Here is a 22,770-nt window from a genome sequence, read left to right as displayed (position 1 = left end):
CTGATGAGGTGTGGAAAATTAATTATACTAAGTTGAAATCATCTCTCTTGTCATATAGCCTAGTAGAAAGGTGACCATTAGAGTCAAATTCAAGTAAAATGTCCAGATATGAAGCAGAAGAGGCCGTTTCTGTAGTCTCTTTAATCTCCAATTCTGGAGGATAAATCATAGCGAGATATTTACTGAATTCAGAGTTATTCAATGAAATAACATCGTCTATGTATCTAAATGTAAGGTTGAAAGTACGAGCTACAGAGACCTTTTTCTGCTTGATAAGGTTCTGGATAAATTCGGCTCGTATGAGAACAGAAATAAGTCGGCAAGTAAGGGAGCACAGTTAGTGCCCATGGGAATTCCTATACACTGTTGGAAAATGTGTCCTCCAAATTCAACAAATATGTTGTCAATGAGGAAATCAAGCATACTGATAATGTCTTTCTCGGTATAAAACACTTTAGCGTTATTGTTGTATTTTTAACAAAATATGTAGAATTATACCCTAATACCACATATTTGTAACGGCGTGAACCGTTTTTGTAGAAAAATGCTTGGTTGATGATGTTTTTCAAGCGCTCTTTCAATTTATCATGTGGTATTGTGGTATACAATGTGGAAAAATCGAAAGTTTTAATAGATGTTATTTTTGAAACAAATCTTGATTTCAAATTTTCCAAGAGTTTTTTCGAATTTTTTAATATCCACATTTGATTTATACCACTCCGAGAAAAGACAACATCACAGTATGATTGAAGTCCCCGTTTAACAGTACAAAGAACAGAAGTCAGTATCTTCGATAACTCTGTTGTTGAACATTTTGAAGATCCTGCGATAAACCTAGCTTTGTAAGGTGTTTTGTGGAGCTTTGGTATCCAGTATAAGCTAGGCAACTTATTATGGTCATCCTTTGTTGTAATATTAAAATTAGATATCCATGAATGACTTATGGTTTGCCAAAATTTCAGATTTGTTGAACATTGATTGTCTGTAAGTGGAGTTGGTGGAGCTCTTAGTTACACCAAGTTCGTCTATAAGACATTCAAAATAATACTTCTTACAGACAAATACAATGTTATTGGCAGCTTTATCAGCAGGGACGACAACATATTTGTCATGGATATCATTCAAACACTTAACAGCATCAGGATCTTTAAATACAGAATAGGGTCTTCTGCAAACATGTGATCTTAGTCGACCAATACGGCCAAGCACTATTTTCCTCACAGATTTGACCCATTCTGACAGTGTGTCCAGCTCTACATCCTCTATACCAAACCTGTATACCAAATTTCAAAGCTATCAGATGAGTAGTTTTGGAAATACACATTTTTTGACCAAAAGTGGCAAAAATTGCCCAAAAAATACAGAATTACAGATTTCATCAGAAATTCAATATATATTACTGAGCTCATCTGTAGAAACTTTTATACCAGTACTTTTTGAGAAATACATTTTTTGACTAAAAATGGCAAAAATTGGCCTAAAATTACAAAATTGCAGATTTCATCATAATTTCAATAAATAGCATTTAGTTCATCTGTAAGAACCTGTATACCAAATTGCAAAGCTATCAGATGAGCAGTTTTGGAAATACACATTTTTTGACAAAAAATGGCAAAAACTGCCCCAAAAATACAAAATTACAGATTTCATCAGAAATTCAATATATTACTTAGTTCATCTATAGAAAGCTGTATACCAAATTTCAAAGCTATCAGACAAGTACTTTTTGAGAAATACATTTTTTGACCAAAAATGGCAAAAATTGCCTTAAAAATGCAAATTTGCATATTTCTGCACAATTTGAGCAAATCTGAAATAGATCATTCCTAGGGACATATGTACCAAATATCAAAGCTATCTGACTTTTAGTTTTGAAGAAGAAGATTTTTAAATATTTTTTTACCAAAAATGACAAAGATTGCCTTAAAAATACAAATATGCAAATTTCACAACAATTTGAACAAATCTGACTGAAGTCACCCTAAGTAAACTGCATATGAAATTTTAAAGTAATCGGACAAGCGGTTTCAGAGTAGATTTTTTTACCAAAAACACGAAAAAATGCCCCAAAAATAGAAATATGGCAATTTCACCACGATTTGAAGAAACTGAAGTGAAGTCACCCCAAGTGAACTGCATATACAATTTAAAAGCAATTGGACTTGCGGTTTCAGAGGCGAAGGCAATTGTTGACGCACGACGACGACGGATGATGATGGACGATGACGATGGAAAATCAACCTATTTGATAAGCTCTGCGTCGCTGACAGCGGAGCCAAATATTACCCCAAAAATACAAACATTCAAATTTCATCCACAGTCATACACACCTAATATAGAATACCTAAAGGAAGCTACATACCAAGTTTCAATCAAATCTGACCAATGGTTAATGAGTTTTAGCAGTTTGAAGGATTTTCCTTTTTCCCTTATTTACATATTTTTGACACTGACATGTTCATTTGAACAAATTCACATCTCCACCCCTGGTGCACCTATATAACAAATACTGAGACGGTAGCTGCTGCGGTTTAGGAGTTTTTGATCTGGACGGACTAACAGATAGACAGATATACATACATACATACATACATACATACATACACACAGACGACATGTAAATGAGATGCAAGTGAGCTGATTTATAAGATAAGCTCTCTTTGGTATAGCAAATGGGAGCTAAAAACTAGCCTAGGTGAACTTCCCTTAAAGATAACTAAATACGAAATCTGTCATTTTTCTGTTTCTTCTCTGAGAATGCGCCATAAAGTAAGCTTTATCACTGAGATGTGTCGCTAGTTCAAAACCAAATATGAACATGAAGGTGCTCACAACAGGTTCATTAATAGTAGTTCGCTTCACAGAATGTTTGATATCCAGTAAACAGACTCAACAGTACTCAACAGAACAACTTGGCCTACTAATGTGACCCCTGAATGGAAGAAATGATTTTGAGTTTGACAAAATTAAAAAATTAGTTATCAAGCATTGAAATTGACTGCTGATGACTCGACATGTATTGACATTTATCAGACACTACTGAACGCATGAAATAATACAGTATGACATATTTATTGTAATATGTTTTTCAATATTCCTGTCAATAAAGCAGATTCATACCAATATCATCGACACTCGTGTGAGGCGGTAATATGAACAATCAGATATCTGTTATAAAATTATATGTAGCAGGTTTCATCAACTTTTTCACAGTACTCTCACAGTTAAATCACTAATAACAAAACTTTTTGAATATGTTAATGAGCTAATTATTAACTTGACACGCCCAATGCTTCTCAGTACAATTAAATATTTATCAGATCAATATCTGTAGCAAGTTTCATCAAATGTCATGCTGTAATTTTTGAGTAATATCACTAATTACAAATTTCATTAAATATGCAAATGAGCCCTTAATTAACTCCAAACATCTAAATGCTTTATACCACAATGAGATATCTGTCAGATCAGTATCTGCAGCAGATTACATCACATTTAAAGGTGCAGTTATTTCGGAGATATATGACTAATTACATAACTTCATAAAATATGCAAATGAGCTATTTGTTAACTTGACACTGCCAAATGCTTGTCAGTACAATTAAAATATATGAGATCAATATCTGTACCAGATTACACCGACTTGGGTGCCGTAATTTCAGAGTTATATACCTAATTGCAAAGTTCATTAACTATGCAAATGAACCCTTAATTAACTCGACACTACTAAGTGATTTACACCACAGTTAGATGTCAGTCAGATCAGTATCTGCAGCAGAAATCATCAAATTTGGTGCAGTTATATCGGAGTTATATGACTAATTATAAAACAACATAAAATATGCAAATGAGCTATTTATTAACTTGACACTGCCCAATGCTTCTAAGTATAATTAGATATATATCAGAGCAATATTTGTTGCACGTATTATCAAGATTGGTGCAGGAATTTCAGAGTTATGTCACTAATAATAAAAGTTCATTAAACATGCAAATGAGCAGATAATTTACATGACTCTCACAGTATCATCATAATGTTCTGAGATTGTCATGTGTGAAAAGTTTCATGAACTTTGGCACAGTATTTCTTAAAATATGTCTACACCCTCATTGTACGGAAAACATGCGGCCCGGGGGCACCGACGTCCTTTGTGCCTCCTTACTGTTTATTATTTGCCATAAATGTGAAATCTGACATAAATGAAAGTTAATGTGAAAGTGAATCAAGAATAAGAGATGGAACTCAATAGGATCAACAATATCTAAAACAGGAAACGGTGAACTTATATGATACAGAAGGGGAGAAAATTTAGCCACAAACTATTGTAATATAATGGACAATGGCTAATCTAAACCAAATTACTTAAACTGGATTGTTGGCATTGATTACACATGTATTTATTGTCCATCAAATAGAAAATAAATTTGGGCCATTGACTAAAAAACATTTGCTTGTTACACTCACCACACTTGTACTTAGTATTTGGAGTGTACACCTATCTACAATACAATGATAAAAAGTTTGGACTCTGAAGGTCAACAGTGCATCTTTAATGTATGAGACTAAATAAGCTTACCCCTCAAGTATGTATAGGCCAAAAAACAATATTTAATTTTGAATTATGTAGTGCAGGGAAGGACATAGAATATGGTGAAAAGCAAACTAAATATAAAAACTGAATATACAATTATATGGAAATGTTGTTTTACAGTCATGAGTATCTAGTGTGTGCCGAGAGACATATTAAAATTGGACAGTATCATCCTGACCAGAGTTTGTCTGAGTGGTTGTTTCCTTCTGATTTTCTGACACGGTGATAGGTACAAAATATTATGTTATTCACCATAATTAAGCAACATAGCTTGCATTTTGTTCACAGTAGAACTGAGTTTTACATGTAAGATAACTTTCTCATAAACTGTAAATTCTGGCTTGTGTGCACGTGGCAGCTCAAACGTCGCAATACTACATTTTTTGATATGATATGGAGTGACTTGCACACATATGCAATATGCAGTGACAGTCGATATATTCATAGTAAGAGTCTACTACATTCAAGCATAGTGATGTTGACAACTACATGCATGCCAGTGCACGATTTCACAGTAGCCAGGAGGAAATTCTAATAGTCTTTTAGTGGAAATAGGCCCTATAGGTATTAAACCACAGTGAAACAAACAACATTAGTTATCGTGACCTTGCTAAAGTGCAATCTCGGATCATGTATGATCTGATGATCATGCCAAATTACCATGTCGGATTATGCCGTGATTCTGAAGTGCGCGTAAATCGGTCAACATAAGCACACATAGACTCTCGCCAGTCGCTTGTACTGCTTGGTCTCGCGTAGCTTTCGGTATTTATACAAGCTCGTGCCTTCGGCACTCGACCTTGCGCCTTCGGCGCTCGATCGCCTACGTTGGATTACTACCGCAAGTGACTCCGGATCCGGTCAAAAGAAGGCACGAGGACTGTCGACAGTCTAAAGCACACACTGTCTTCAACAATGATGCTTCGGCGCTCGATCGCGTACGTTGGATTACTACCGCAAGTGACTCCGGATCCGGTCAAAAGAAGGCACGAGGACTGTCGACAGTCTAAAGCACACACTGTCTTCAACAATGATGTCAAAATCAATGCACAACTGTCGACATTACCCAAAATAAGCAACAGAAAACTTAAAGTTATCGCTGTGTCGAAAGGACAGTACACCAACATAAAACGACGCTAGTTTGTTATGACATGGAGGTAGAAGGACAGAGCGAATTCTCTCGCTCTCACCCAGCTATTACTAACGGGCCGCCGGTGGGATTGCCTCGCTAAAGCAATGGATTCAGCAGATCGTCCATGTAGCCGACACGAACACGAAGTGTCTGTTACAGGCTACCGAAAACTATGAAAAATAGTAAAGAATGAGCTACAAAATCACTATCAGTTTTAAGTTGCAGGTAGAATAAGTCTGTGCCTTTGTATAAAATACTATAAAAATAGTAAAGAGTGAACAACCAGCTGAAAGTTAGTTGAGGAGACCTTAACTGCATATCATTTGCATCTCATTGTCGGCTACATGGACTGTCCATTCGCCGGTAACGAAGGAGCGTTTCGTGCCAAAAAAATACATGACAGCAACAAAAATACAATCACCGTGAACTTCATATTTACAAAACATCATCAAATAAATGCTAAAAGCTTCAAAATGTCAAAATTCGCACAAGACCGAGAAACAAGACAGCGTCGGGTTTGATTTTTCAAAGTCCTTGCCAGGAGCTGGTCCTTGCAATACAACGCTAACTTGTTATATGCGCATGCGCATATTAAGGAGAGACCCATTTGATTTCGGGGGGGTATGCAGGAAGTGGGTATGGGAACTTTTTTTGTCAGAGAGACAGCATTTTTTAATTTCAACTGTCACACCTGCATCAATTTTTTTATCAAATGGAGTAGCAGTGCAATTTTTCAAATTTAAGCCAGTATTTCACATATCACAGGATGGTTTTATACATTCATTTTACATTCCAACGAATGAAAACAAAATGGAAAGTCTAGTATATATACAACTTTAAATTATAGAACACTTTTTTGGCAAATCAACAGTGATCAATACTATACCTGCTTTTCTTTATAACAGTCAATTCCTTTTAAGTTCTCAGGGGAGATGTTATCTTTTGTGGTCAGAGAAACAAGGCTCACACATTGTATTTCATTATATTTGTTGTTCCTCAATTTTTCTTTGACAACTTGTAATCTTTCTAACATATTTATGTTGAGAGAATAATATATTGGTTTTTACACTAGTTTATTGACTCCTGTCTTGTGTTTTCAATTTTCACAATGTACAGAAGTCAAATAGTCCCATCTAGATATTGCCTGTACCATTGAGATATTGCAACAGAAATCCAGAAATATGATTTCTTGGGTCAGAAAAGGGAAGGAAAACATCGAGTGCACTGAGGTGTAAAGTAGTGAATGCTTATATCATAAGTGCCGGGAAAGAAAAACACATGAGAATTGCTTGTGGTAAAAACATTTGCGCTGCCTATGGCAGCATGCTAGCAAAGAACACATGAGAATGAATTTCCAAAATTTTGCTCATTTCAACTGCATTATGACAATTCCTTTTTTATTTATTTCTGTCTGTTATGATAATTTTTTTTCTCAAGCCATTACAGGCTTATTTTTTTCTTTTATTTCACCTGGTGACAATTTTTTTTCTCAAAATCGTCCATACCCCCCCCCCCCCAAATCAAGTGGTTCTCCCCTAAGTGAGTCCCTGACCTATGCGGGCCAGTGGATTACTTCCGGCACACAGTCCATGTAGCCGACAATGAGATGCAAATGATATGCAGTTAAGGTCTCCTCAACTAACTTTCAGCTGGTTGTTCACTTTCTACTATTTTTATAGTATTTTATACAAAGGCACAGACTTATTCTACCTTTAACTTAAAACTGATATTGATTTTGTAGCTCATTCTTTACTATTTTTCATAGTTTTTGGTAGCCGGTAACAGACACTTCGTGTTCGTGTCGGCTACATGGACGATCTGCCTTACTTCCTCAGTAGAACTGATATGCCTGCCGGTACCATCATTCTTCAGTCGATCAAAGGCGCCTTTCGTACCAAAAAATACACGACAGCCGCAAAAGTGCATCACTGTCAACGTCATAACTATAGAATATATTGAAATGCACAGTGAAACGTTCACAAAGTAAAAAATGTGCCCACACCGAGAAACAAGATGGCGTCCGATTCGATTCTCAACTCAGATTTTGTCCTAGAGTTGTGCGCATGCGCAGACGGTAGCTTTAACGAAAGCGAGTCAAAATCAAGTAAATATAAAATAAAAATTGATAAAAAATATTGTTTAAAAATAATACAAGGCATGTATCACCAAATTTTGAACATTCTGACGGCATTTCAACTATACGAACACCCATGCCAAATATCACAATAATCAAATCAGTGGTTTTGAGGAAAAATTGAAAATAGTGGTTTTCACAAAAAAGCTAAAAAAGTGACTTTAAAATGATTCAATCAAAAAAAGAAAAAAGACCGTTTGAGATACATGCCAAAATGACCACCAGACCAAATTTCAGAAAAAGTTACTGAAGCGTTTCTGAGATACCTGCGTCCACAGCATACGGCCCACTGTATGCAACAACAGAGGCCGCGTCATCACATTAGTACTTTGGGCCAAATTAGCCAAAGGACTAAAAATGATATTGCATAACTTCATTAATAGGCAAGCCACACAAATCACAATCTAATCAGTTCTTGCAAGTAGCATATGGTACCTGTGTACCAAATCTGATTTGAATCTGTTCAGGCGTTTTTGAGTTATCGTGCAAACAGACAGACACACACAGACACACACAGACACACACAGACACACGGACAGACAGACAGACAGACAGACATCGCTACAACATTAGCCCATGTGTGAACATGTGAGCTAATAAGTGATTGTTTCAGTGTAATTTATGATTTATAAATATCAAAACAAATGCATGAGGCTAATCCCATGTCAAATCTGGGAGCTTTTGTAAACATTGTCAACACATTTGCAACGCTATTTGCATTATCCCCATGAGTGACACATCAGTGTAATTTACATATAAGTGCCGTGTTGTTGCTTCTCAAAACACCAGGATTACTTCCATCTGTCAACAATAAACCGTAATAATAATATTTGTTGATGCCTAGTCCAATAAGCCAGTATTCGTTCATTTCCAGGCAATTGTCTGCACCAGAGAGCATGCCATTTCATACTGTAGAGTATCTTTCGCAACATTTTTTAGTTTTTGTCATTTTTCTCCAACAAATACCATCAAACATTATCTTACTATACCATCCACATAGAAGCCGAAGAAGAAATTTAGCAAGGAGGCAAAGAGACATTGACATCTGAAAAAAGTGGCTGAGGTTAATACAACAACCGACCACCATGATGACTCCCTAAGAGTCATCGCGGGCCTCAGCAGCAACATAACAGAAGAGGCTGTACAATGTTGCTACTTCCAGAAACATTACCTATAACTGACTGGAGGGAAATTGCTACACCTGCCAAATTTATTTTGATCTGTTTTGTATCAATACCTCATGAAATCTGGCATACAGAACTATTTCCACTTCAAATGTAGTGCGGACAAAAAGTATGTCTTAATTTACCCAATGCGTTTCATGTCTGTCCATACCCAATAGAAGTCAGACATTCAAAACTGTTCTCTATCCAACTTGTTCTCTATCCAACTTATTACGACCAAAAAACAAAAAAAAACCGTCAACTTCTCTTGACATTTTATATGTGGGTGGACATCCCACAAAGTCCCACATTCAAAATTCTTTGATCCTGTTCTGATTGAAATAAGGGCTGAAAAAACATGACTTTTTCTGGTATAATGTCGGTCAAAACATTTACTGTAATGTCTGACATTCAAAAACTGTTCCCAGAATCCCAACTTATTGATGCCGATCATTAAAACAGTATGTCCATCTCTGATTATATATTGCATACCTGATAAAGTCTGAGATCCAAAATATTTCCCAAAACATCTTTTTCTGATGCAGTGATGGTGTTTTACATGTCTGTTAAACTCGGAAATTTTGCATAGTATTATGAACGGTTAGTCCTCAGTGCATCTGAATGTATAATTACAGTGAATAAAGATTACGCCCCAGTATGTCACCACAGGTTTTCAGTGTTGTTTTATTTCAAAAATGGTTGCGATGTCATACAATTATGACAGTAGATCGGGCGACATTACCTCCATGATCCAAGAACATATTCCCAAAAAATTGTGCACGAACACATATGCAGACCTCAGGTAATACATGTTGACTTTTTCTGCATTACATTCTAATGACCTTGTCTTAGTTTGGAATCTCCACCAACTGACCGCAACTCAGAGCAAATAAAAAACCAGACCACGGCCCCTCTTTGAGTAGACATTTCTGACTATTCTACCGTCATTCGCCACATACATATGCATACACTCACTGCACTGATCACGTGTTGGGTCAAAGGCAAACTCGATTATAAAGTATGCGCTAACTTACAGTCCAAATTTGTGTCCATATGATAAATCTGTCAACTTGAAAAATTACATCATCACTGAACTTTCCATATCAAATCTATGACTGGTTCATGGTGTAGATGACTCAGCCACTGCTGGCATGTCCACCGCTTTCGTAATACCGTACCTCAATGCAACAGGTAGCAGTCACAAAAAATGATGCTACTTCTGGTTTCAACATGTCAAAGAAGGCGATATATTGGTGTTGAACTGAAGTACACAACCTGTATTTCATTACTTGCACAAATATTAACATCATGGGTTTTTAGAAAAACGCATTGTTATGTCCCACGGTCACGGATTCACAATCAACTTTCAGAACAAGTTGACTTCCTTTAACTCTCTGAGACTCGCGATTAAATTGTTGTTTGACCAAATTTTCAATGTCAGTGAATATATTTTACAAGTCAAAAACAGAAAGATAAAAATAATTACGTAAGCCACACAAGGCGGCCTTCAACCTGCCGCTCTTGACAAGGCCAAGGTCAGTGACCGTCGTCTGGCTCAGAAATTTACAGCGAACACACTTACACAGCCAGAAATATTTTAGGGTTAAATTACCAACTCGTTTTTTGTGGCATCGTGAAGTTAGGACTGTTTGTTACAAAGTTATACGGAGATGTGACCCTTCAACAAAGTGGGTCACAGCTTTTCCTTTGATGAGAAGGTGCGTACATTACATGCATGTCTAGTGAAACAAATTGTTGGCCAGTCTACAGCCTGTATATTAATCACCGTCTTAACGTTTAGTGTTAAGGTGAATTTGCATTGCGGTCCTCAAGGTCCCGTTGTTGTTCATTATAATAGTGGTCCCAACGATCTGTGTTGCTGTTGATTTGCATTGCAGTCTTGAGGTTCCGTGTTGTTGTTCTTCATTTTAATCACGGTCCACACATTCAGTGTTGCTGTCGATTTGCATCGCGGTCTCGACGTTCCGTGTTGTCGTTCATTTTAATTGTGGTCCCAACGTTCAGTGTTGCTGTCGACTTGCATTGCGGTCTCGACGTTCCGTGTTGTTGTTCATTTTAATTGTGGTCCCAACGTTCCGTGTTGCTGTCAATTTGCATAGCAGTCAAGAATCATGTAATTTTCAGTGTTAATAATTTCTTGTTGTGCATGCAACTGACACTGAAGATTGTAGCATTATAGAAAGCTTTGTTTTTGTTAAATGTGTGGCTAATAAAATTTGTCTGTGGCTAATAAAATTTGTCACTATTAGCCACAGTGGTGAATTAAGATTGATTGTTTTCGCCACTTTGGATTTCAATTCACATTTGCGAATGTGGCGAATGAGCAGTGCGAACACAGGTTATGTCTGTTTTTTGAAACTCCTTAAGAAAATATCAGTGAGATGTTAGTGCTATGTTGATTTTTAGAAACTCTGACACTTTTAAAAAAAATATAACTGTTACTCACCTGATTTACCATGTGTCATTTTTGTACCACTAAACATTTCAGAGGACTTTGGGCCACTAGACAACTTTCCTCTACCAACAGCAATTAAACCAGTCTGTTCCTCTGTACTAAAAGGGATTACTGTACCACTAGACATCTCAGAAATAGGCAACTCTTCACCCAAAGCTGCAACTAAACCACTCCTTTCCTCTTTACTTCCAGACATTGCTGCACTGCTGTTAGTTTTATCCTTACCACCGGTACCATAAAGAAGTTTTAACATCCTGCTGAAAATGCCACTGGAATCTTTCTTACCTGTGAATGAATAAGAAAGTCTTGTAAACAGTAGAGTATGACTTTTGACTCACATAGAACTGAGATGTTTTAGTCTTCAGATTTATAGAATCACATACTCTAATGGCGCTGAGATATAATGTCTCATTAATGAAAGAAGACTCAGTGACACGAGAGTGGCGTTGCAGAAATCTGGGGATGGACTCCACACAAATGTCATAGTGCACCTCCCCTGCGGTGGCAATCGCAGATTTGAGTGGCATCGAAGAGGGGTGACGTGGTGTTGGAGTGAAGCCTGCCAACACAGTGAGTCTGTCCGGCGTCGCTAGCAGCCTGGCACATGAGGAGGGCCTGAAGTTCACTGGCTCAAGTCACGTGACAGACCGCGTGGTACCATGACAGACCCAGCAGGCTCTGTGATGGCAACCCCCTTTCTTTATTAAGTAATAAAAAATGTTGTGTACAAGGGTGGGATGGTGGGAAAGCAAAGCACAGTGCGGCAGCTAGCACATGAATGTGCAGTTTTGGAATGAACGGCAACAGGAAACCTCGGTGAAGGTCACGGTTGAATACATTTGCATGTAATAAAGTGAAGGGATTAGCGACTATGATTCAACGTCCACTGTAGAAATGCAAAGTTCAAACATAAACATGGCAAAGAGACGCTGGTGGAGGCTGCAAAAACATGACACGTGTACAGCGTCCCTTCCTTCATTAACACAGATTACATAGCTAGGAAAATGTAATCATAATATAAAAGTAAGGAATTTCTGTCTGTGGTGAAGGAGACAGAAATTCCTGAAAGCAGGTGAAACATTCGACTGAGGAACATTTATTGTGCGTGGGAATATTTTTTTTCATGTACTTCGAACATTTGCAAAAAACTTAAATATCTAATTTACAATGGAAAATACAGTCAGTATGAATTACTTAGATTGATATCATTTACCATCCTCATTCAGCTATAATGCCTTGCAAAGTGTATACTGATAAACATTTAATGCTTACATCTGTACCTTTCACAAATTTATGAGGCATTGAGTCTCGAAGGTAACCTTACCTAGAACTGGAAGTGTGGAAACAAAGATTTGAATTCTACATGTCTGCCAGCGGGATCGACGGAAAAGATCCAAAGGTAAAGGCATCTACTTTCCAGCATGTGGTCGGTGACGCAGCCATAGAAGTGTATAACACTTTTGAATTTGCCAATGCGGGTGATAACATAAAATTGGATGTTCTCATGGAGAAGTTTCAAAATTACTGTAAATCCTAGAAAGACATCACATATGAGCGCCATGTTTTCTTCACTCGTAGTCAATATTCATCAGAGGGTAATTGATCAATACGTCACAGACTTGAAGGTCAAAGCGAAGTCATGTGAGTTTGGACAGCTCACGGAAAGTCTGATACGTGACCATATAATCTGTGGAGTCAGCAATGATCAGGTTCGTGCCAGATTACTGAGAGATTCTGGCCTAATGCTACAGAAAGCAATAGATATTTGTAGGACAAATGAGACAAGCATTACTCAAATGAAGTCACTGCAGGAAGATGATAACCTGATTCATGGTGTTGGTAATTACAACCAAAGAAGAAACAAGTCATTGACAATGACATAGTCCCCACTTGTAATAGGGGAGTGTTAGTCTTGATGGGGCAGGGAAATGTGGTCATTAAGAAGTATCACTGGACTGTATACGTTGAGATCTATGGGCACATAGGTCTATGTTGTTGTTCCCAATTTGAAACACATGAGTCATGTCTAAGTTATGGTTCTGAATCGGAAAAAAAGATCAGACCTCTAGCTGTATTGGCCAGCCATGAAATACATATGTGCATAATAAATGAGGTACAAGATGTGACGTCTTAAGGTCTAATATCCTATCAAAATTGGAGGGTATAGAACTTGTGGTTACTGAGTTATGCATATATATGTATAATCAAGGTCAAAGGTCATCAAGGTCACGTGACATTTTGAAAAAATTGTATTGCTAATTAATCCCTATATGCCAAAAATCAGACCTCTAGCTCTATTCGCTTGCCTAGAATTAGATGTGTGCATAATTAATAAGGTAAAGCGTGTGTTGTCGTAAGGTCTCCCATCCTACTAAATACAATGAACATTGCACTTGTGGTTACTTATTTATTGACATAAACGTATATTTTAGGTAAAAGGTCATTGAGGTCACATGACATTTTGTCAAAAAACTTCAATCCTATAGTTATCCCTATATACCAAAAATCAGACATCCAGCTCTATTGGCTTGCTCAGAATTAGATATGCAAATAATTAATGAGGTACAGTATGTGGCGTCATAAGGTCTCCCAACATACCAAATATGAAGGGTGTACCACTTGTGGTTACTGACAAATATGTATATTTCAGATCAAAGGTCACCAAGGTCACTTGACATTTTGTCAAAAAAATATTGTATTGCTAATGTACCAAAAATCAGACCTCTAGCTCTATTGACTCGCTCAAAATTAGATATGTGCATAATTAATGAGGTACAATATGTGGCTTCATAAGGTGTCCCATCATACCATACATGAAGGGTGTAGCACTTGTGGTTACTGAGTAATGGACAAATATGTATATTTCAGGTCAAAGGTCCCGTGACATTTTGTCAAAAAATTGTATTGCTAAGTTATCCCTATATACCAAAAATTAGACCTCTAGCTCTGTTGACTCGATCAAAATTAGATATGTGCATAATTAATGAGGTACAATATGTGGCTTCATAAGGTGTCCCATCACACCATACATGAAGGTAGTCTGGTTCCCTGACCTATTTTCCCCGGTAGAGGGCGTGGGGAAATATAGAATCAGGTAGGTCACGTGGTATTTTGTCAAAAAAATTGTATTGCTGAGTTATCCCTATATACCAAAAATTAGGCCTCTAGCTCTATTGGCTCGCTCAAAATTAGATTTGTGCATAATAAATGAGGTACAATATATGGCGTCATAAGGTGTCCCTTCATACCATTTATGAAGGGTGTAGCACTTTTGGTTACTGAGTTATGGACAAATATGTATATTTGAGGTCAAAGGTCACTGAGGTCACGTGACATTTTGTCAAAATATCTGTGTGAACGGAGGGACATGACCCAATCTATTAGCCCCTGGACTTCATCGGTTGAGCTAAAAACTGTCACTTCATCCTTTTTGCAATATGAATACGATGAGAAACTAAATTTTTATTTTTCTTGGCCTTATACATGGGATTCTGTGCAGAACTGACTTATACATGGGAGTCTATGGAGAAATGCCTTATACATGGGAGTCTATGGAGATGTAAACTAAAAAGTCTTCTAACACAGCCAAATTTGATTGCATTGTGAAACAAATCGACGTGCATCTGTATAGGGTAGGGTACTATCCTTGTGCAAAGTTTGAAAGAAATTGACCAGGACATGTCTGAGATCAGAGTGAACAGACGGACGGACGGAAGCACGCACGCATGACATGACCCAATCTTAACATGGCCAAATTTGATCGCATTGTTAAACAAATCGACATGCATCTGTATAGGGTAGGGTACTATCCTTATGCAAAGTTTGAAAGAAATTGACCAGGGCATGTCTGAGATATCTGCGTGAACAGACGGATGCACAGATGCACAGACGGACGCACGGACGCACGCACGGACATGACCAAACCTTTAAGTCCCCCCGGACGGTGTCCATGGGGGCTAAAAATGGCATAAATTAGCCCCAAAAAATAAAAAATTGCAGATTTCATCATAATTTCAATTTAAAATACTCCCTTGGAACCTGTATACCAAATATCAAAGTTATCAGACATGCAATTTTTGAGAAACAAATTTTTTTACCAAAAATGGCAAAAATTACCCTAAAATACAAAATTGCATGTTTCATCATAATTTCAATTTAATCACATTTACTTCATCTGCAGAAAATTGTACACCAAATTTCAAAGCTATGACAGATGAGTAATTTTGGAGAAACATATTTTTTGACCAAAAATGGCAAGAAATTGCCCCAAAAATACACAATTGTAGATTTCATTATAATCTCAATATATATCACTTAGTTTATCTGTAGAGACCTGTATACTAAATTTCAAAGCTATCAGACCAGTACTTTTGAGAAACACATTTTTTTGACCAAAATGGCAAAAATTGCTCCAAAAATACAAAATGGTAGATTTCATCATAATTTGAATATATCACATTTTACTCATCCCTATAAACCTGTATACCAAATGTCAAAGCTGTCAGACAAGCAGTTTTGATGAAACAAATTTTTTGACCAGAAATGAAAAAAATTGCCTTAAAAATACAAAATTGCCAATTTCTCCACAATTTGAACAAAACTGAAATAGATCATCCCTAGGGATCTATTCAGAGCTCGAACTTAACTTTTTCACCTATTTGCCCTTTGGGCAAGTTTCCATAAATTTTACTTGCCCTATGAATAAACTTACTTGTCCAATTTTTTTGTCTGTTTACATTGTTTGGGCAGTGATCACGAAGACCAAGCAATCTCAAATGTGGCTGACAGCATCAATGCAGGTTCTGTTTTGTCTGTATTGATAATCATGTTAATTGTTACGATCCATTAGTGTTGGTCTTCGTGATCTCTGCCCACTCATTCACCAATATTCTAGTGCAGGATTGGGGTCATATAGCTGAAGGGGTGGCCCATCAATCAATATTCGCATCAGCATATCAAGTGTCTTTGGATCAAAATTGGATCGCCAGTCTGATTTGACTCTGTTCATGCAAGAGACACCGCTTTCATAGCAGGCAGTGCTTAAAGCCAAGCACTGTAGGTATATTTCAGCCACCATCTGTACGTTATGAAATCTTTCTTCATGTTGCAGAAAGAGAAATGGCCACAATTCAGTTGGTTTATTTTGCACATTGACTGCTACATTTTTGCCTCACAAAGACTTTCAGTTCTCTGTATTCACGTGCAGCACAGTTGTCATCAAAATTGTTGTTTCTCAGGGGTGTTATATACTGCTGAATCAGACGCTGTAATTCTCTGTTTCCATGTGCAATAAGTTCCTCTCCATTCTCCCTTGGCCACAGAGAAACACCAAAAACTCACTGTGCTGATGCTGATGAGATTACAGTGCTTTCCAAAAATGGAGTAAACCTCTGACTAATGTAATCACAAACACTTGCCAATACTTTCTGCTTGGAATTCTGAAACAGTTGCATAGTGTTGTCATTTCTTTGCTTCAGTTGTACTCCTCTGTATTCACCGTTGTCATCAATACTATTGAGGAAAGACTGGACATTATCACCCTGTTGTTCAGGTCCCGTCATAAGTTTCAGGTAGGCTAAACTGGCTGTCAGCTTAACTTGGACTTCAGTCAGGGTTACACTATCTCGTTGGAAGAGCAGACTAAGTGAACTCAATTCATCCAGTATGTCAAACATCAAAAATAGAAACACCATACGGGGGAAACTCTCCAGTTTGTTGATAACATTTCTGGCTCTTCCCTGCACGGTAACGCTACCACATTGGTTGCTGCTGTCTCCTGAAAGTGAGCATAAAGTGTTGCATAATTCTTGACAACACTTCTGATGGCATTGAAAAAGTGTGGAGACCATCATGTACCCATCAGATTGACTGGCTTGTTCACAGACTCGTTAAGCACATCTCCCAGTGCTCTCATTTCTCGCTAGGCTTTTGGAGAATACTGATAATGTTTATATATTCCCTGCAAGCAGTCTTTCCGGTCTTTCAGTTTGGTTTCATCTTTAAGCGCATCAAGCACATCCAGCTCTCAATTGTGTGCAATACAGTGTATTGGCACAAGCCATGGAATTTCTGCTTTGAACAATGCTGCTACTCCACCAACACTGCCTATCATCACATTCGGACCGTCACAGCCAAAGGAGATTAATTTATCTTTCCAATGTTCAGAGCCAGTATTATCCATAGCAGCTTCAATTGCTGACTTGATACCTGCAGCTTTGGCATTCTCCAGTGCTTGGATCCCAACAAATTTATTGAGGGGTATACCACCATCCACATACCGTGCATACACAAGCTCCTCCTCTGTAACTGATGAGTCTGTACTGCCATCAGAAAGCACAGACATGAAACGAGCTGTTGTAAGTGCAACACCCAACTGTTTCCTCTCAACGGTTGCTATGGCTTCAATGAAATCGGATGCAGCATGGTCGTTTATGTAAGTGTCTCCGATGCATACACCGTTTATTTTCTGTAATGAACAAAGGCCTTCAAATTTTCTGAAAGGCATTTCTTCTTTAACAATAAAATAGGCCGTGTTAAAGAGTGTAACAAGCTTCTTTTTAACGTCATCTGCCAGATTTCTCAAGACTCCATCCATAGGGTTTGCACCTCCCCGTAACCGAGCAACCTGCGCTTCCTCTGACATCGGATATGACCGTGGCTGTTATTGTGAGCCTGTATAGTGCCGATCTGTAGTGATTCAGAACCATCATGTGCAAATGGGGAGTCTTTATCAGCCAAATCCGGGAATACCGTATATGGTACATAATCTTTTCTCTGTCACCTTCTGCCTTTGACTCAAGCCATTTGAAATCTCTTTTCCAGACGTTTTGATACTTCCGTTGTCGTTTCTTTTCATAGATATCGCACTTCTGCTTCTTCACTTTACTTTTCACTGAACTCAATGCTGCGACCGCGCCATTAGCTTTATCATCGTCGATTTCTGAGTGGCCAGCCGGTTGAACGTGTACTGTACGTGTCCCCTGACACAGATCCCGTTCCGGAATCTGTGACAGGCGTGGATTTCAAAAATTTACATGAAAACAGGGTGGTTTGCTTCGCCATGACGTACACAGGTATACTCTGCGTTGCCTCAAGTTAGGTCACCACTAGTCTGGCAGAGACCCTGCGATTCGCGTTCTTTCCTGTTGGAACACGCGCGCCCTTCAGAGACGCGACGCGAATCCCAGGGTCTGGACGTTCTTGCAAGCGACCGGTCGGATTTCTGCCTGATCCGGGTACTTTATAGAACTTCACAAATCCGTTAATCAAAACAAAAAATGACAGTCGCTGTGTCTGGCAGCGCTTGCTCACAGCTGCACAGCGTAGCCTTCGAATGCAGGCCCATCGTGGGCGCGCAAAAAACAAGGCACAGCGACTGTGGAGAGTCTAGGTCACCACGTGCAATGTGGCTTTTGAAATTACTGACCAACACCCCCTGGGACTCACTAGGGACAAGTGCAAGTTTTACGAGTAGTATAAGCTTGCTTATAATATTATAATGAGCCTGATTATTCATGATGACGTTTTATAGTTGGTCACGTGATTTGTATCTGTTTGCCTGTATGGCGTGAGTCTTGTTCAGCTTTACAAGTTTATGCGTTATCAAGTAACAATAAAATGACGACAAAAATTGCCAGGAGTCGTCGAAGAGTAACGAAGATATCGTCATCAGAGGCAGCTCAACTGATTGAATTGGAACTGACACGAATGGAGAAACTTGCAAAGGATGAATTTGGTCTGTCTGAAGATACCATCGCATGCCTTGTTTGGAATGGCTTCACTAATGTAACCTTCCGAACTTTGAGAGCAATACAAGAACAAGATCTTCGTGACTTGGACATTTTGCCCGGACAGCGCTGTCTACTACGTGAGGCGGTTACTTCCTTACAGACTACCGATGAGGCCAGTACACCTAGAACCAGGACGATGGAGAAAAAGGGTCAGCCACCAACAGTCAGTTCGACCGCAGCTCAGCCTGCCAAAACTTCAGCCATCGATGGCAAATTTGGCGCGTCAGCCAACCGTGTCGACTTTGAGAACGTGAACCCTAGCAAACGGGAGAAAGGTCAGAATCAGCCACAAAGTGATGTGCCCTCACTACAGGAACTGGATAATATAGAACAGTTACTGAGTCGCCTTCCAACATCATCGAAAAGCAACGCTGGTGAGTTATCAAAATTCAGTAACATTTGCAATGCTACAACTTTCGGGCCAAAACGTTGGTTCTGTACCACAGCCTCATGAATTCATTCGCCTTGAAAACGGCAAACCAGCAAAAGGGTTTGATGAAATCACTTGGGCTCAATTCTGGGAAGGAAATATGAAGATTTTAAGTATTCTGGTCGACCAGAAATCAGACGAAATTCGGGGCTGCGTTCAGCACCTTGCTTTCATCGCCAGTAAAGCAAATAAATACAAAGCCAGTGCCTGCATGTTATATGACAACACGTACTGTGACGACCTCGAGTGTACAGGTGCCAAATGGGGGCCTTCAAATTCAGATGCTAACAACGTCGCTTTTGGCCCAAGTGACACTCTCGCACGATTTCGTACTCGTAAAGGGAAAGAATCCTCCACGGGGAAGAAAGACGACAAACCAAACGCTTGTATACGCTTCAACACCGGGATTTGCAACTCATCACAATGTCGTTATGCCCATGTTTGCCTGCTATGTAGCAAACACGGTCACTGAAAAGACGATTGTACCACATACACCAAGAAAACGGCGGAGAGCAAGAAAAAGACTGATAAGTGAACACTCTGTGATAATTCAAGCCAAGTCAAGTCTGCTTGTCAGAACGGAAATGACTTTCCAAAGCACTTTCTTGATGACCTTGACAACACCGCTGTGTTGTACATCCCGTCTGGAGTTACAAAAAATGCTATTTCGTGTGAACGCTTTGACACTAAGGTTCCGCCAACGGTGAACGCTAACGTAGTCGATGATCGATCCTCAACGCTATATATTACCATGGTCTCAGCTGAATACCCACGCATGAGATTTAGATTTCCCGAGGGAGGAAAGACAATAGCTGGATATCACTCGCTGAATGTTGACGTCCGACTTGTCGGTGTAATACCTGCTTTGGTGACTTGAAACTTGATAACAGCGAAGTTCAACGTTTTTCAACAAAATCTCTTGAGTTTTTTATTCCCAGAACATGTAAATTTGATCAAAGTCTATCACTTGCCTGACCGGGCAAGTGTAATTTATTTTTACCAGCCCGATGTCAGGTTTTACTTGCCCCGGACAAGCGGGCAACCGTTAAGTTCGAGCCCTGCTGTTTATTAAATATCAAAGCTATCTGACCTGTAGTTTTGAAGAAGAAGATTTTTTAAGTTATTTTGGCCAAAAATGACAAAACTTGCCTTAAAAATACAAATATGCAAATTCCACCTCGATTTGAACAAATTAGACTGAAGTCACCCTAAGTAAATCGCATATCAAATTTCAAAGCAATCGGACATGCCGTTTCAGAGAAGATATTTTTACCAAAAAAGCAAAAACTGCCCCAAAAATATAAATATGCAAATTTCACCACAATTTCAACAAACTTAAATTAGGTTACTCCAGGTGAACTGCATATGAAATTTCAAAGCCATCAGACTTGCAGTTTTAGAGGAGAAGGCAATTGTTGACGGAAAACAGCTAGACCACAGAAGGACAGACAAATTACGACGATGGAAAATCAGCTTATTAGATAAGCTCCACGTTGCTGACAGCAGAGCTAAAAAACAAGTGGAAATACCAAAGATGATGAATGGATGTTAAATTTGCAGATAAATATCAAGTCTGTAAAGTTTAAAATGGACACAGGTACACACTGTAACGTCATTACAAACCAAAGAAAAGTCTACAGTTAAGCTTGTGTCATACTATGGTACAAAGTGAACAGCTGTGGTAAAACATGTAGTTGTTGACCGAAATGTCCAACCAGTATTGGGTTTGACACCCTAAGAGATGGGTACCCAATTTGCATGCATAATGAGGATTTTACTTCAAAGCAACATGTGCAGCCAGCATTCACAAGTGACGGTTGGCCAGTTTTCTCTGTAGTAGGAAAATACAGATCCTTGTTAAAGCACTCCATAGATTTTCAAGTTGTTCGTTCTATGTGCTCCTAATAATAAGTGTTATCATAGTCCGGAGGGGAAAAAAATCGACTTCTGTTGAGTAGTTTTTCGTGAATCCCGAATGTTATTTTTGACTGCAGCCACTGCAAGGTTCCGTTAATGATTGTGTCATTTTCGTTGACACGTCTTTAACGAACCAAATTGGGTATTTTTTCAAAGACAAGACCTACATTACTTTGTGTAACCAATTATTTTTGGTGTTCGAGGTCTAGTTACTGAAAAATTGCCAGCGGAACTTTGCTCTAAATCTGACTTCGCCACTCCCTATTCATACTTAGATGGCCACAAGTGAACACGCATGTCTGTCCAGCATCTATGGCCTCGCCGACACACATGCACCATGTAGTTATTACACGGCAAAACAACTTCCTGGTTTGCATGTCACTTTTAATCAACAATTAACCCTAACAACTTCAAAAGAAAAGTATAAAAATACCGTCAAGGACACAATGTGCTCACATTCGGTTTGAATTGGTCCATTCGAGAAATATTTAAACCAGGAAAAACAAGGATGACAACAGCAAATGAGGTCTCCAACTTAGGTACAGGAGGTCATCTTTAGGAACATGCATGTCAAATTCTATAGCAATGGGAGAAGTAGATCCTAAATACATAAGCAAATGTCAACAACAAAAAACAGAGAAGGCTTGATAAAAAGAAAAGGTGGGAGTGGGCAAAAAATGCACAAGGGATCTGGTAAACATAGGGCCAAAGTCCCTGAAGCTACTATAGACATGGATACAAAATTAAGTATTTCCTGACTGTATGAAATTATCTCATCCTAGGGACTTGTAAACCAAATATTAAAGCTGTCTGACCAGCGGTTTTGAAAAAACAAGCGACTCAACAGTTGACAAAGTTTTGCTGTGTTATGTAGAAAATAACCTTTTGTGACACATGTATTGATGGAGAAGGTGGATATCTTTGATAGCTCATTTCAGGATGGCCTGACCATTGAAAGTAAGTTCTGTTGAATAAAGTTGAGACTGTACGTACTCAGAGAAAGCACACTGAAGAGACAAATGTTTGAAACTTAAGAAGTTCAAGGTCATTAAAAGCATTATAAGGAATCATGTAACACTTTCATTGCACTGTTTACACAGATTGCATAATTGCTATAAATAGCACGAGGAATCTTA

The 22,770-nt window shown here is 38.4% G+C and overlaps 1 protein-coding gene across 1 annotated transcript in view; it reads right to left on the bottom strand.

The window, feature by feature from the left end:
- LOC139149545 (uncharacterized) overlaps positions 1 to 22,770 on the bottom strand; it is a 149,056-nt gene that overhangs the window by 33,201 nt on the left and 93,085 nt on the right. The window contains exon 11 of the mRNA XM_070721354.1: positions 11,489 to 11,782. Within this exon, the coding sequence (XP_070577455.1) occupies positions 11,489 to 11,782 (294 nt within the window). The remainder of the gene's footprint in view (positions 1 to 11,488; positions 11,783 to 22,770) is intronic.

Source organism: Ptychodera flava, chromosome 14, assembly GCF_041260155.1.
Source record: "Ptychodera flava strain L36383 chromosome 14, AS_Pfla_20210202, whole genome shotgun sequence".
NCBI lineage: Eukaryota > Metazoa > Hemichordata > Enteropneusta > Ptychoderidae > Ptychodera > Ptychodera flava.
Note: the sequence above shows the minus strand (reverse complement) of the source record. Positions and strands in the feature narration are given on the sequence as shown.